Consider the following 14810-nt stretch of genomic DNA (forward strand, 5'->3'; position numbering starts at 1 on the left):
TCTGTAGTGCATTATAGTGCACCTACAAAGATTGTAGTATATATAGTGCACTGTAGAGGAGACGTCGACAATAATACCCAACAGAGCAATGCACAGACATCAGGCATCCCGGTTGTACAACGGTACGGTGGTATAGCCTAACAATTGGCGCCATTACTACTACTAGTACATGACCGAGTACATTAGAGACCTACGCCCGCCTTCCCGGCGGGTATACCAGCGCTAACACATCGGGGGCAAGCTGCTCCTTCAATCGCTTAACGGCATGACGGGTGACAGGGGAAGGGGGTAGCTCGACGGCAATGCGCTTGCGAGTCCTCGGCGTCAAATGACAGCCTGTACGAAGGTTCGGAAACGGCACAAACGTCTGAGGGATACATTAGGATCACAGTTCACGTGTTTAGTACTAATGCTTAACGTACGGGTGGACTCTCCATGTCCGCAACAAGCGTGTCACCTTCATCCACTATTGCACCACCCCCCTTAGCGGGAGGCGTCTGAGCTCGCACCCATCCGAGCCGAAGGAACCGCAGTGCATCATTTCGGCCTTCTCGGCGTCCATCGGAGTAGCCAAGATCGTAAGCATCTTCGAGGGGGTCATGCTCAGACACCGTGTCGCAGTCAGAGTCGCAGACGGCGGCGTCAGTAGCGGCCGGGGCATCCGCAGAGCTCGCTTTGGAGGGCGAGTATGGCGCATGAACTGACAGTGGTTCAGGAAGATGCAGAGGTGGTGACGGGGACGAAGGGTGAGAAGATGATGTAGACGAAGGATCTGATGGCTGACGTGTTTGCTCCAGGATTGGCGAGGAAGCCTGCGAGAGAGACACCGACGGCAAGTCGGATAGGGATTGGGAAGGTGTTGCCGGATCTGGGCGCGGGCTGGGAGACAGGCCCTGGAGGAATTCGCGCGGCGCGGAGTGCGCCATAAGATAAGAGTAGGTAACCCGGTCATAATCTGAACGACAGTGGAGTTAGCAACAGTGCATGCTATCAACATAGGGATGTAAACGTACCCGGGGATTCACTGCCGCTGGATGTCGAGCCGGTGTCGTGTGGGTGATGGGTTTGTTCACCTTCCGATTCAGTCGCTGTGGCCGAATGGTTCTCATGCTCCAGCGCTACGAGAGGGGACGGTTCACGCGCAGCTTGAATGTGTTGTGAACCGGTCGCGATGCAAGCAGATAACGAACAGTCGGCATGGCCGCACATCCCATCAGAGAGTCGAGAAGCTACAGAGGCCGTCTATGGCCGCCGATGGCATTAGAGCATGCAGAGCCAAGGAGAGTCAACATAACGCACCACAGACGTATCATGAACGCTTGTCCGAGTCGGATCTGGCCTACTTGGCACAGCAGGCCACTCTGCATCCTCCGCTGGCGATCTCTGAGGCCCATTGTTTGCGTTCTTGAGTGTTAGCTTGAGCTGCCCGTGGGGCGTGCCGAGTGTGATGTTGACGTTGTACTCGGTGTCAAGGGGGGGAGGGTTCAATGTAAGAGAGAAGTCGCTCGTCATGGGGGTGGATGTGCAAGAAGAAAGGTTGGCTGGACGTCTCGGACATTACGAAAACTTAAAATGAGTCATGGTCTCCTACCAGAAAAGGCAGGTGAGCGCCTAGCAGCATTTGTGGGCTCGGGACCCACCAGTGCTACTTGTAGTACTACATACAGCTCGACGTGTGCGGCACAGGAGCCGATGCCAACACGGTGTTCGCACTGTCTTTCTCCTGCCGCGGCCGCCCTATTGCATGCGTGTTGATGCGGCGTCCTCCTCGCGCTCACTCTACGCGCGCGGCCCCAAGGAATACGATCGCGGGGAGCGCGAGGACGACTCGTGCGCGCTCCCATCCATAGAGCACCCACGCCCTTACACGGCAGCGCCGTATGTGCCCCGCGCGGTGTACGCGCGGTCAGTGCGCGGACACGGCACTGTCATCGTCGCTCGTGCCTGCTGATGGGACGTCCAACTACAACAGTGAGTGGTGTAGGAAACGATAAGCGCATCATGCATATGCTCACCTCGAGAACATGCTCAGGTCGTCCGCCCACAGGACAGAGACTTTCACGCACGCGCCCTTGCCAGCGCCGTCACTGATGTTTCAGCTCCCGGACAGGGCGGCGATGGACCGCCGGGTGGGTGTCAGTGAGAGCTCGGCGCTGCCGTGGTAGAGGGCACAGGAGGGGAGGGGAGTGGCACGGGAGGGGAGAGGTGCGGATGCGCGAGTTCGCGCGGTCGGCACCGACAACGATATCCGCTCCAGTCGCCGCGATGTTCGTGAACGTGAGCGCGGCGTGCTGCCTGCCCTCGAGCAGCTGGATGGAAGCGACGGCGACCGCGTCATCGGGCATGGCAATGAGTAGGATGTTGTACAGAGCATGGTGGTCGATCTCGGGGCAGGTGTTCTTCAAGTCGTCTGCACCTGCCTCCGGGCTGTCCCGGCGGAAGAGACGCACACCGCGGCCGTCCCCGGGCCTTGCCACTGATGCTGGCCTCTTCGGCATCGCGGCGCTCGTACGCGGAAGGCGCACTGGAGTTCCACTCGAGGTCAAGCATGCCGCCGACCAGCGGATTTGAAGTTGACTCGATTGTGGCGGCCGCTCGTTGCAGCGAATCTACTCGAATATCATGCACTGTTTACGAGCAGGCCCTTTGATTAGCATACGGCGGTAGTCAATATGTGAAAGTCTTGCTCACCGCGCGAGGCTATCGAATGTGTGGTAGTCCAAATACCGATTGAAACAGAAGGTGATGGGTTCATCGAGGAGATCCGGGGCAGCCCAGTCGGCGTTCAGGACGTCTTGCCCGAATTTCGGGATGAGGTGGCATGGTCGGAGGAGGTCGCTTGCTTCGACTACTGTCGCATTACGCTTGCCCGCGCGGGTCGAGCGCGAAGTTGACGGCATGCCCGTCACAGGATCTGGGTTACGGAACGGACGGAACCATTCGACATACATCAGCGGCGAGTCGTATTTCAGCCACTCAGGTAATCGAAAGATCGCTCTGATCCTCCCTGCACGCAGGCCTGTATTATTATGCAGGTTAGTCTGGCGTAATGTAGTTGATATGAGCTTAGCGGTCATACCTTCAAGCCCGCCTTCTTGACGGTAGACATCTTCCTCTTGTATGAAAAGGCCACAATCGAAGTGGGGAGGAATGGGGCGACGGTCGCGGTTGCGGGGGATCGCTGGGCTCGCGCGTATCTTGCATATCCGCTTGTGGTTTGCGAAGTGTATGTTGGCAGGCAGCAGCACGTTGATAGCGTGGTAGACGTCGATTTCGATGGATGTGAGGGCACGGAGCCGTGGGGGATGGTCGATGTTGCTGAGGAAAGCGTTCACTTCGACGAGAAAGTCGGGAGCACCGTAGCCTGATGCAAGACGCTCTAGGGTGACTCGTCGCGCAGTGGGCGTGAGAGTAAGCTGGAAAGCGCGCGACACGTTCGAGTTCATGAGTTGACGAAGCGCCTGAACCTCTTCGTCTTGAGCTTCCGCCGTGTTTGCCTGTTGCTCTGCTTCATCGGCGGCCTCTTCCTCCTCTTCATCGGCGTTCTCCTGCTCGACCTCGCGATCATCAAGAAACGCCTTCAGATCCTCATCAAGCTGTCCAGTGTGCCACGCCAAGTACGAGTCTCGCCGCTCGATAGCCTCCTGCCTCTGTAGCCAGGTCGTCATCTGGGTGTAGTACTCGCGCCGACTGCTTGCACGGTAAGCCTTTTTCGCGTAGTCAATATGCAACCTTTCTGATGTCTCGGTGTTAACGCCATCCAGGCATCCCAACCGACGAATGGCGTCGACGTAGTGCACCAGCGAATGAACCTTGGGTATGTTGAAATGTTCGCGGATTTCGTGTTTAATGAAGGCCTCCTTGTGGCGATGGAAGGAGTCCAACGCTCGCTTCATCTGCCCCAGTGTAGTTTCTGTGTGGACTTCGTACTGCGCGTAGTACACAAAGTCAAGGAGACCTCGCGCGGCCTTCTGAATTTCGGAGTCGGCGCGTCCAGCGATGACACCGAGCAGAATTTTCTCCAGCTCCTTCGCCTCAGTCCCCGTCCATTGGGAGATCAGAGAGATCCCTTTTTTGAAATGACGGAGGCCATGGCTCTCGGGCATCGCCGCGACACGTTCATCGACCGCTTTCTTCCCGACGAGTTTCTGACACCACGGCAGGAGGTGGTCCTTGATGACCCCCTTGTGAATTTGATGGAGGATGTCGGGCGTGATGCACTCGAACATGTCGGTGTGCGGGAGGTTGGCCCAGAATGGTCGGTAGACTGGGCGGAGTCCTTGCGTCGTGAACCGCGCGGGGTCCTCGCCTTCTCCGACTCGTCGTAGAAGGTCGGCTGTGGCTGCGTGGTTGCGTGCGGGAAACCGCTTGCGCTCTCCTCGTTTTTTCCGTGGAACGAGACAACGAGGGCACCGGTTTTCTTTGCAGCAAGCGATGAGACATTGTTCGGGGTAGTCCGCAACGTAGGCCGCCAGGATCGGGAAGACACGACGGATGTGACCGTCCGCGCAGGTCATCACTACACCAGTCGTACCAGCGGCGACGAGGGTGGAGAAGATTTTCTCCATGCACGTGTGGAATAGCCTGTACAGGGCCTCGGATCGTGTCGCCTTAGAGAAGCTGTGGAACTTGCTGACGGGGATATATCCAAGCAGGACGGTTGCATGAGCAGAGGGCTGCCGCCGGACAGCTTTGTCGATATTGCCGATCGACAAGTAGACGGGCCACGCCGTTTGGTCGCCACTGTGGGCTGTTAGGTTCGTTTTGTCAGACGCGATGATGAGCGGTGCGATGACTGCGCCTGACGGAAGCTTTCCCTACATAGACCTGTAAGCATCACGTCGACTCGGAGTGATCATACTATTACTCACCTGTAGATTCCACCACCAGTCCGCCGTGTTCGCCTCGCTGTAGTACCGCACACCATCCCGGGTGACCTTCATCGGCCCGTACGCCATGTACTCTTTGAACGCGGGATTGCCTATGAGGTCGCGACAGCACTCAACAGGGTCTCGTCGCCAGAGCTCCAACTCCTCGGTGAGCACTTCCCCGTTTGGGCCGCGCTGATCTCCGACGACGTTGATGATGTCGCAGATCCATTCTGCGCCAGTCGGAAGCTTGTCTATCTTTTTGAAGAATGCCCTCTTGTTCTTGAAACTGAGGTTCATTCGGTTGCGAGTCTTACGAGCAAGGTTCACACGTCAGTAGTTTCCAGATACACTTCGAACGAGAGTCTTACGATAGGCAGCTTGCAGAATTCATCTATTCCTGTCTGTGTCGTCCTCTTCATCATCCACTTCACTATACCCCATTCCTCCTCGTCGGTGAACGGGCCGTACGCAGACTCGCCGAGAGCCTCTTGCTCTTTGCGATAGTTCTCGAAGTGAGTCACTGCAGCGCCGAGTGATTCAGCGACTAAACCAGGATAGTCTGTGCAGACCCATGGGCCGTGTCCGCCCTCAATGTCTTCAATCTCTTCGACAGTCACCCTGCGACGCTTTGAGGCCCGGTCAGTGCTCGTCTCTGCGTCTCTGGCGCTCCCGAGGGATTCCGAACGCTCTTCGTCAACAGCGCCGTACAAGTCGTGAGGTCCCAGAGCGGAAGCAGGGCTCGGAGGGGCATTGCCATCCTGCGCGTTTGGAGATGGGCTGCGTGGGTGAGTTGCAGCTGCAAGGTTGCGCAGGGCTGCCGTTTGTGCTCGTTCGTTGTAGACGTCCTCACAGACAGGGGTTCTCCCTAGATGACGACCATGACTAGCGGTATTGTCAAAGCGAGTTTTGCAGCCAAGACAGAAGACGGGAGCCATGGAACAGTGAGTTTCAAAGTAGTGTTGATGCGAGGATAGCGACTGACAAGTTTCCCTAGGACATCTGCTGCTCAACTTGCTCGGCCGTTGCCGGCAAAATATGGCAGCCCGTTTTGCAGTCAAAGGAATGCTTACGTGAGGTGGAATTTGCCCGCGCCCGCCCAGGCCAACCTGCACTGCGCTGACTCCTTCCACCAGCTTCACGAACCGCTACGTGTCCACCATGCCAACTCGAAAAGAAGCGGACAACGACCCGGATGAAGAGCGTCTCTCTAAGCGTCCTCGTAAGCCCACGGAACGGGGTCAGCTCTACGGTCTGCTTTTTCATTATTTGCCCCGTGTCGCGCTGGCGGCATATTTGCTCACATTTTCTGTGCCAGCGCAAGCTCGCTCGGAAGGTGCCAAAAAGAACACGAAGACACGCGAGAAGGCATTGCCACCAACGCAAGGGAAAAATGTATCCGCAGCGAAGCCGCAGAAGACGTCGACCTCTGCAAGCAAAGGTAATGCGCAACACGCCGGCGCATCCGCAGCAAAATGTAAGTACAATATCAATATTCTTCCGTCCTCGGCGGAATCTCTCATGTACCGCCCTCTTCCAATCAGCCAAACGCCGCCACGATGAGGTGAGTAGCACTTATTATAAGCCTCAAGTGATATTGAAAATTTGTTGTCGCTCCCCCGTCGGGCACGGCAGTTCCGCATAGAAACATTGCCGACAAACCGCACCAGCGAGAAGGCCAACCCAATCGACATGCATGCCCGTGCACGTGCCCTACCCCGCACCTCTGACTCCGAGCCAGCCGCCTCTCGCGCAGCGGCGGACAAGGCATCCGCTCAGCGCCAGCAACCTGAACGCCACTCGTCGGCATCCACTGTAAGCGCACTACTACTAGACCACACCAGCTACAGACGTTCATTGATATATCTCCGTAGAGCTCACGTCGTCTGACCCAGGAGAGTGCTGCCAAGCTGGCGGCATTGAGAAATCCGTACGCGTCTCAGTCGCGGCGTGAGTCGGCCCCGTATGGCCATTCAGTCGATCGTGGGCACTCCATGCCACGTCATCGTTCCGGGTCCCCTCAGGAGGTGCACGGGCCCCGCAGGTCCAGTGCGACTGATCAACAACGCCAGTCGCATCACCGTCGTGAAGATGCCACAGGATACACGTCAGCTCCGTTTCAAGTGTCGTCCAGGGGCTCTCAAGCACGCGCGTCTGAACGTCCGCCGTCACCGCAGCAGCTGCGCTCATACCAAGTGTCTACCTTGAACACGCAACGTCACTCCGGACAAGTAAGTGTTTGAATCACGGCATTATGCCAACACATTGTCATCCGTGCGACTGATGATCTGACAGCTACCGTTATCGCAAAACCATTACCACCTGCAAGAAGCCATCGCCACACCAACAAGAGACGATCAAAGAGGATATGGTAAACTTCGTTTTGCACAGCACCTGCTTGAAGCTTACATCTGCATGCTAGCATCGCAACCGACTTTCCATGACGAGCGCTACGATCAGTATGATGCAAATCATATGTTTGATTACTCCTCACAGCCCCGTGCGCACGCCCGTGCCCTTGCATACGAGGATGGCGCAAACCAGCGCTCTCAACCCCAGCAGCTGTTGTAACCAAATACTGTTACGAACCGTTAATCCGCCGTGACCGTTTTGCATAACGAACCGTCAAGGTTCGTGACGTGTCACGAAGCCCCGGGGGACCTCCGGGAATTACCTAGAAAGGCAGGCAGCCCCGGGGGAGGCCTGTTATCTCTAGGGAGATAACAGATAGGCCCAATCTGGATAGATAACGACCTAATCTTACTGATTAGGCAGTTCCCCTTATCTCCCGCGCCCCCCGGGCCTCCCGATAGCCTCGGGCTTCCGGCGGCTATTTCTCCCTTTGACCACTACACCCAGGTAATTGTACACCCCATAGCTCACTCATTTATCCACCAATTTGGCTCATTCTGGGCGCGTTCTGAACGCATTTTTAGGGCGAACAAGACGTCGCAAACGCGCTGCATATCAGGTGCGCGTTCCATGCGCTACCCAAGTACTAACCATCCCCCTTGGGTGCAGTAATCGGGCTATATCTCGCCCGTATCATGTCGCGGCGACACGCAAAGGATATCCCCATATTAGGGCTACCTACGCGGTTCTAAAGAGCCCCCACGCGCGCAAATCCGTCCAGCGGTTGCGACGCGACGCCTGCCCCACCTCAGGGGCAGGCCTGCATACCCTATCTTCATCAAAAGTGGGTCGATTTCCTTCGTAAATGTCTCGTTTTGTAGCTACCTTACCCTACATCCAGGGCGATGCATTCGCACGGCCGCGCGCCTTGGGAATCCGGCCAGGGAGGGCGAGCAGTGCTCAGCCACTGCAGCCTTCCCTGGCTGATATCTCCATCGTGTCTCCACCGATTAACACGGTTCTTACACCGTCAGAAAGCTGCTGAAAGCCGCTATCCGGCGATGTATATGACGTTGAAATCCGTCCGTTGCACGCAGCGATCTCCCCATCCCCTCCTCCTACCTCCCTCACCTTGTCTGTCCTCCATACAAGCATGCATGTAGGGTGACTAGTGCTGTAACAGGTCCATAAAGTGTTCATGTACTCTGCTAATAGCAGTGAGATGCTAGAATGATGTTGTATGTAGTAAAAACCTGTTTTCTAGTGTTTTTACACACCCCTGCCACAGAATATCCAATATCTCGGTCATTTCGTGGGCGATTTCCATGAATGTTTTTAGAGCCTGTAGCCAGGATGTAGCACTATCAGAGCGATTTCTTACTTTTGCTATCGGGTTCTTATGGACTCCACGATGCTCTTATCAGTATCCAGAAGGAACCTCGTGTGGGTCCGCCTACAGCGCCCCTGTGGCCATGCGAATGCCATCGCTGGAAAGCGGCTGAGAATACGAATCCAATGCAGTTTGAATCATAAATCTACGTTGGGAAACCATGGAGTTATGGCTAGAGAGGTGCTAGAGCCCCATAGTGCAGCATAGCACAGCTTGGCGCCGTTAAGACAGTCTTAAAATCTCGCGGCCTGCACTGCTGTGCAGTACTGCAATACCAGCCCCTGGCAGAGCTTCCTCCATAGCACTGTCAATTCTTCACCTAAAAATACGATTTTTTTTGCGTTGGATTCGCATTCCCAGACGCTCTCAGGATCAATCATTCGATTGGCCGCTTGAAGACGTAGAGGCCTACCAATTGTTTGATCCTGCACAAGCTGATGGGGTGTTTATCATGTGTATATTTTCCCGATAAGCGTGTAGATGGGCGCATTCGATGCGCATGTACTATAACTAACCAATGAAAAAGAAATGAAGATAAACACTGCCGAAACGCGCGAGATATGGCTCAAACAGTGTAGATGGTGCCAAACATTGCAGAAATTACCATTGCCTCAGTCTTTGAGGATTGAAGACGTTAATAGATGCCTGTGAGTACTGAGTGAAGAGTGTTGTGCGCTGTGAGACCATTTCCCGACAAATATAGGCCTGATATAAGTAGGAATGTTGGATAGGGAGGTAGGAGGAGGGGATGGGGAGATCGCCGCTGTCCATGGACAGATTGCAACAGCGTATACATTTCCGGATAGCGGCTTTCAGCATCTTTCTGACGGTGTATACGCCGTCACAATCGGTTGGGAAACGGCTGAGATATCAGCCAGGGAGAGCTGCAGTGGCTGAGCACTGCTCGCCCTCCCTGGCCGGATTCCCAAGGCGCGCGGCCGTGCGAATGCATCGCCCTGGATGTAGGGTAAGGTAGCTACAAAACGAGACATTTACGAAGGAAATCGACCCACTTTTGATGAAGATAGGGTATGCAGGCCTGCCCCTGAGGTGGGGCAGGCGTCGCGTCGCAACCGCTGGACGGATTTGCGCGCGTGGGGGCTCGTTCGAACCGTGTAGTAAACACGATATTGGGGATATCCTCCGCGTAGCACCACGACAAGATACGGGCGATGTATCGCCCGATTACTGTGCACAATAGGGGATGTTAGTACTTCGGTAGCGCGCGGAACGCGCACCAGATATGCGGCGCATTTGGTTCGTCCTGTTCGCCCTAAAAATGCGCTCAAAACGCGCCTAATATCAGCCCAAACGGACCGGAAATGAAGGAGATATCAGGCAGGTACCTACCTGGGTATGCTGCACAAAGGGGCAAATAGCCGCCGGGAGCCCGAGGCTACCGGGAAGCGCCGGGGGCACGGGAGATAAGGAAAGCTGCCTAATGAGTAAGATCTGGCTGTTATCTGTCTAGATTAGGAGGATCTGTTATCTCTGGGGAGATAACAGGCCTCCCCGGGGCTGCCTGCCTTATTAGGCAGCTCCCGGAGGCCCCCCGGTGCTTCGTAACACATGACGAAAATAGACGGTTCGTTATGCAAAACAGTCACGGCGGATAAACGGTTCGTAACACTATTGTGCTACAACATATGGTGTCAACCCGCCCCGAATGCGAACGAGCTTTTTGACGATGGCGATGGTGATCGCACTACGTACGACAACAACTCCAGGGGTCAGCCCTCGCCGCCGCCGGCCATGTCGTACAGCAATGAAGACGCCGGTTCGTGGTCGCCACCGCAAGGCAACTTCAGCAACTTCGCCGCTGGTGCGTTCGACTCAGCTGGACGAATCCCGCGCGGCCGCACACCCAGCGACCTTTCGTACAACGGAGAAGACCCTGCACCTCAGCAGCAACCTCCGCAGCATCGTCACGGGGCACGATCACCCGCATACGACGACCATCAATCGTCCCCACCGCGCGGTGAGGACGATGAGGACGATGAAGATCAAGACGAGGACAACCACGAGCCGACTTCTCGTGAGAAGTTCCCGAAGGCCCAGCGCGCCGCCGCAGATGGGCCAGGTAGTACCAACCGTGCTAAACAAGGCAACTACGACCCGGAAGTGAAGCAGGCCATGGCGCTAGCGGTCGTCTATTTCAAGAGCATGATCATGGCCGAGGATGCGTATCCTGACAAGTTAAAAGAGAAGATCTGGGCATCCACTTCGTGGTACAAGGCTGCAGAGAAGTTGTCGGTAGAGTTGGCGCCTACAGCGGAGATCTTGGGATTGGTATGTGCACATCCCACTACTTGATCCTCGCGACATTGAGCTACGGTCTTCATCACAGATTGCACAATATTCTTGGAATCTGCGCGGCGAGATCAAGGTCGCAGCTCGAGGACTGGTGCAGGGAACATACGCGTTCAAGCCGTTCGTCGACACGGCTTCACAGGACTACAATCGCCAGCTTTCAGCGATGTTAACCCGCAACCGCACGTTCACCTACGACGTAAGTATCTACCTCATCTTAGTCGGCCATACTAACTGCGTGCACCCCAGATCATCGATAAAGTAGACGACAATCATGAAGGTCTTTACGAAGCCTCGGTAATCCAAATGGTTGTCAATCGCGTCTTTTACAAGAACCCCTCCGACGATGGCATTGTCCTCGATACTGTATACCATCCCTTCCCGGAGCAAGCCCTCGCTTTGGTCCTTACGGCGGTACGTACCATCTGCACAACTTGAAAGATGTGCTAATCACGTCCTCGCCATAGATCCAGTGTGCCATCGACGAGTGGAACACTGGTGCATACCGCAATGTCACCTTCTCCGAAAACGATTACGGCGCTGTTTACGAGAAGCACCGTCGTGAACTGAAGGAGTTTGAGCTCAGGTCGGGGGCGGATAGGATTTTGACGGAGATTCGGACGAAGCTTTCGAAGCATGGTCGGTGAGTCAAAATCTGGTCCGAGTCTGCGTGCACCTTCGTCACCCGTTCCTTCCACCCTACCACACCAAATGCAAGTCTCGCTCTCCCCCCCCCTTTCGGTGATTGATGTACCTTTCATCCTCCCCCCTTGTCTCCGTGTGTGGGTCACTCGCCGTGCTCATCCGTGGGCACCACGCCCAATCATGTCACCCACGCCCACTCACTGGCACGCCGCCCACGCCCACTCACGCCGCCCGCGCCCACTCACGTCGCCCTCGCGCAAACACGTTGTTACGCGTCGCCCTTGCGCAAACACGTCGTCCCGCGTCGTCCTCGTGTAAACGCGTCTCGCGTCGTCCTCGTGCAACGGTGTTCGCTCATCTCTCCGGATCGCGCCCAGACTCACCGGGGGGGTGCTCCCAGGTGTATGGGAGCCTGCTGCGTCGATGATGTGCGCCATACGCACCCCGTCGGCGCGCGACGTCGATGGCATGGCAGCGCCGCTGGCCTCTGGCTCGGTGCGTCGCGTACACGGTTCGCGCTGTTGTATGACGTCCGCGGTATCACGAGGGTTGCTCGTCGGGCTCGTCGAAATGTGTCATGTCGCGTCGTCTTGTCGCTGCGCGATCGCGTCGTCGCTGCGCAATGGCGTCGCGTCGCGTCGTCGCTGCGCAATTGCGCCGCGTCGCCTTGTCGCCGTGCGAGTGTGTCCCGTCGACTCGACCGCGACGGAGCCCCGCCACCTCGTTGTTGCACGACTGCATCCTGTCGCCTCGTCGTGGCACAATCGCGTCGCTTGGCATCGTCCTCACACGATTGTGCACCGTCGCGCTGGGCTCCGAGTCCGCTCCGAGTCCTGCACGCGATCAGTCCGATTGTGTGCCCGCACAACACATTGCTTTCTCCCTCTCTGCGTCCACTGCGCGTTCCGTCCATGGACTTGGTCCCCCTTACCGCGCGCGATCACTTCTGTGACATGTGCATGCTCGTGTCTTTGCTGTATCCGGTCACTGACATGATATTTCTGTCCCATCTTAGGTTGAATGCGAAGGCGCCTGCCATGCGCCGTGAAGACGAATCGTCGCTAACGCAGGATGCGATGGACCGCGCTGTCAGGTCTTATAATCGCCGTAAGCAGGCTGCCTTGCGCGAAGGCAGCCCCAGGCAGGACAACTAGGTACCGGGTACTGTAGCAGGCATATGGGGTTCACAAGGCTGGAGTAGATGACTTGTCTGTAACGCTGTTGCATATTGTATAGCTGTATCCTATGGTATTCGTGCCTGTTGCCTACTACTGGGCTCTTGAGCAGCATTTGGCAGCTATGTGATTCATTTGGGTACCCTGTGGGAAGCCAATATCATAGTACTATGAATATTATGCCTGATCAATCTTGCACGCCATAGTACAATATAGCACGAGCGTCTACTATGGGCGACTGTGTAAACGGCAAGTCGCAATGTGGCAATGGCGCCTACATAGTACTCATTGCACAATATTGTTAGCCGAGGGTTTCCTGATGCGGTTATGATGTACGTTTTGATGCTTGGGTGTCTCGTGGGCTCCATATGATCGACCAGTATGTCATGTAACTTATGAGGCATGCATTGTGTATCTGTAGTTCGGCACTTGAATACGGTTGGAATCCCAAGTAGCCACTGCGTGAGATAACGTCTCCACAAGGACGATTGCTTCGCGTACGGTCCCAGGGGATACGCCGCCCTTTCTGATCTCCAGTGAGGCAATGTGCACGCCATTCCTGAAGATTCAATGGCTATCAAGCATGCACCGAGCAACCGTGTATAGGTACGGCCGCTCGGGACCGCGTTGCCTCGCTCACGGCGTTTGAGCGTCAGATCTGAATCGGGGGGCTGATAGCCTTTGATCCTAACAACAGCAAATATCGCCGTCGGGAACGCCAACGCCCGCTCTCAACGCTCTGCTGCTCCGCCTCGTCGGGAGAACCGCGAGCGAAGGCGCAACAAATGCGTTCTTTGATCTGGAAGCTCTCGAGCGCGAGACCGTCTCGTATGCTTTATGGCCCATTGCACACCACCGTCCTGGCATGAGCTCGAGGAGCATCCCGGTGTTTCTGCTGGCAGCCGGGCTGTACTCGTCTCCTGTCGGCCCACTCGTGCTCCCTTTTCATCTCGGTTCCGCTTTGGCTTATTCACAGAGCGGTCTTATAAGTACAGAGTCCGGCCCAGCTCCACTGGGCAACCAACTCCTTCTCTAGGTAGCGCGATGGGACTGCCCGCTATCGACAACACGCTCGGGGCGGTCTTCATCGGCACTGTCCTCGGATGCATGTGAGTTACTCTTTTCGTAATCATTGTACTCGCGTATGACCTCTATGACTGGTAGACTCTACGGCCTCATTGTATATCAAGTGTACCGATATACTGTGGAGATCAGACCATAGCGGGCCCGGTTGTGACGTGTGACCGGTTTGATACGTAGCGGGCGTGCGGGGAGGCGCCCAAAATTACCATATATGGTGATTTGGCGCCGGTGTCGGAGCGAAATTTGGGCGCTTAGGGCCCAAAAACCCCGAGTGACCAGTGACCGGCCAAAAAATAGCGGGGCGGGGACCCCCCTGTGACATGTGACGCCCCGCTATGGTCTGATCGCCACAGTAACCGCTTGTTTCCTGAAGACCCCCTCTTCTTGAAAGGGCTCGTGAGTCATATTGTAAGTGTACGCGAGTCCCACGACTCCCCGAATCCCGCAAGTACTCTGGACCGGGCTTGATTGCTCGGCGTACTCGCTGGATGGTGGGGGGTGGTAGAACTCTGCCCCCACCAGGCGCCCGAGGCCCGAACCTTCGGGCGCCGTACGCTTACGTACGATACATGAATGGCGGTATCTAATCTACGGGCGCCTAGATGCGCTAGTTCTCCGCGATTCCCGGAGAACACCTTCTCCTACTGAAGTGGACGTTCCCGTCCAGGCACTATGGAGTGCCGGTAGTAAGTAAGAACCGTCGGGTTCTTACACTCTCCCTCCCTAGACCCGTGCCGGGTCTCCAAATAATAATACAATGGAGTAAGGGTCACAACTTGGAGTGACGGTGGCACAGTATTTACATGGGTTCCATGTGCTGCACACACATGGGCCCTATAGTACAAGGGTGCGGCGTTGAAGCCGCTATGATACATCATAGCCCCGTCGGTTTCGACGCGCTACGAGGACGCGTCTGCGTCCATTCACCCAGAATGCTCGTTCGCGACGGGGGTGATCCGTCCGAATGGTGACGTGCTCGCATTCTGG

General features: G+C 56.1%; 3 protein-coding genes across 3 annotated transcripts; 2 read left to right on the plus strand and 1 right to left on the minus strand.

Moving 5' to 3' along the window:
- Positions 1-125: 125 nt before the first annotated feature.
- On the minus strand, positions 126-5410 carry TRAVEDRAFT_155978 (uncharacterized protein). Its single transcript, XM_008046547.1, has 9 exons — positions 5240-5410; positions 4872-5180; positions 3080-4817; positions 2692-3019; positions 2016-2627; positions 1300-1963; positions 1014-1242; positions 423-955; positions 126-367 (listed from the first exon to the last, which is right to left on the minus strand). Exons 1-5 carry the CDS (start codon positions 5291-5293, stop codon positions 2621-2623), a joined length of 2436 nt encoding a protein of 811 aa, XP_008044738.1. The 5' UTR covers positions 5294-5410; the 3' UTR covers positions 126-367; positions 423-955; positions 1014-1242; positions 1300-1963; positions 2016-2620.
- Positions 5411-6029: 619 nt separating this feature from the next.
- On the plus strand, positions 6030-7870 carry TRAVEDRAFT_53601 (uncharacterized protein; the record flags this gene model as incomplete). Its single annotated transcript, XM_008046548.1, has 7 exons — positions 6030-6120; positions 6187-6345; positions 6413-6432; positions 6504-6683; positions 6743-6798; positions 7640-7727; positions 7805-7870. The coding sequence occupies 7 exons, from the start codon at positions 6030-6032 to the stop codon at positions 7868-7870; spliced, it is 660 nt and encodes a 219-aa protein (XP_008044739.1).
- A 2492-nt stretch (positions 7871-10362) lies between these two features.
- TRAVEDRAFT_53602 (uncharacterized protein) lies at positions 10363-12719 on the plus strand (the record flags this gene model as incomplete). Its single annotated transcript, XM_008046549.1, has 5 exons — positions 10363-10899; positions 10958-11119; positions 11170-11334; positions 11388-11563; positions 12581-12719. 5 exons carry the CDS (start codon positions 10363-10365, stop codon positions 12717-12719), a joined length of 1179 nt encoding a protein of 392 aa, XP_008044740.1.
- Positions 12720-14810: the final 2091 nt, after the last annotated feature.

Source organism: Trametes versicolor, assembly GCF_000271585.1.
Source record: "Trametes versicolor FP-101664 SS1 unplaced genomic scaffold TRAVEscaffold_14, whole genome shotgun sequence".
NCBI classification, from domain to species: Eukaryota; Fungi; Basidiomycota; class Agaricomycetes; order Polyporales; family Polyporaceae; genus Trametes; species Trametes versicolor.

What these genes read in the sequence shown, in the direction of transcription:
- TRAVEDRAFT_155978 (XM_008046547.1), bottom strand. Translation starts at nt 5,293, where the DNA reads ATGATGAAGAGGACGACACAGACAGGAATAGATGAATTCTGCAAGCTG. An exon ending in AATTCTGCAAGCTGCCTATC is followed by an intron (nt 5,181 to 5,239) that starts GTAAGACTCTCG and finishes CTTGCTCGTAAG; the next exon opens with ACTCGCAACCGAATGAACCT. An exon ending in TCAAGAAGGCGGGCTTGAAG is followed by an intron (nt 3,020 to 3,079) that starts GTATGACCGCTA and finishes ATAATAATACAG; the next exon opens with GCCTGCGTGCAGGGAGGATC.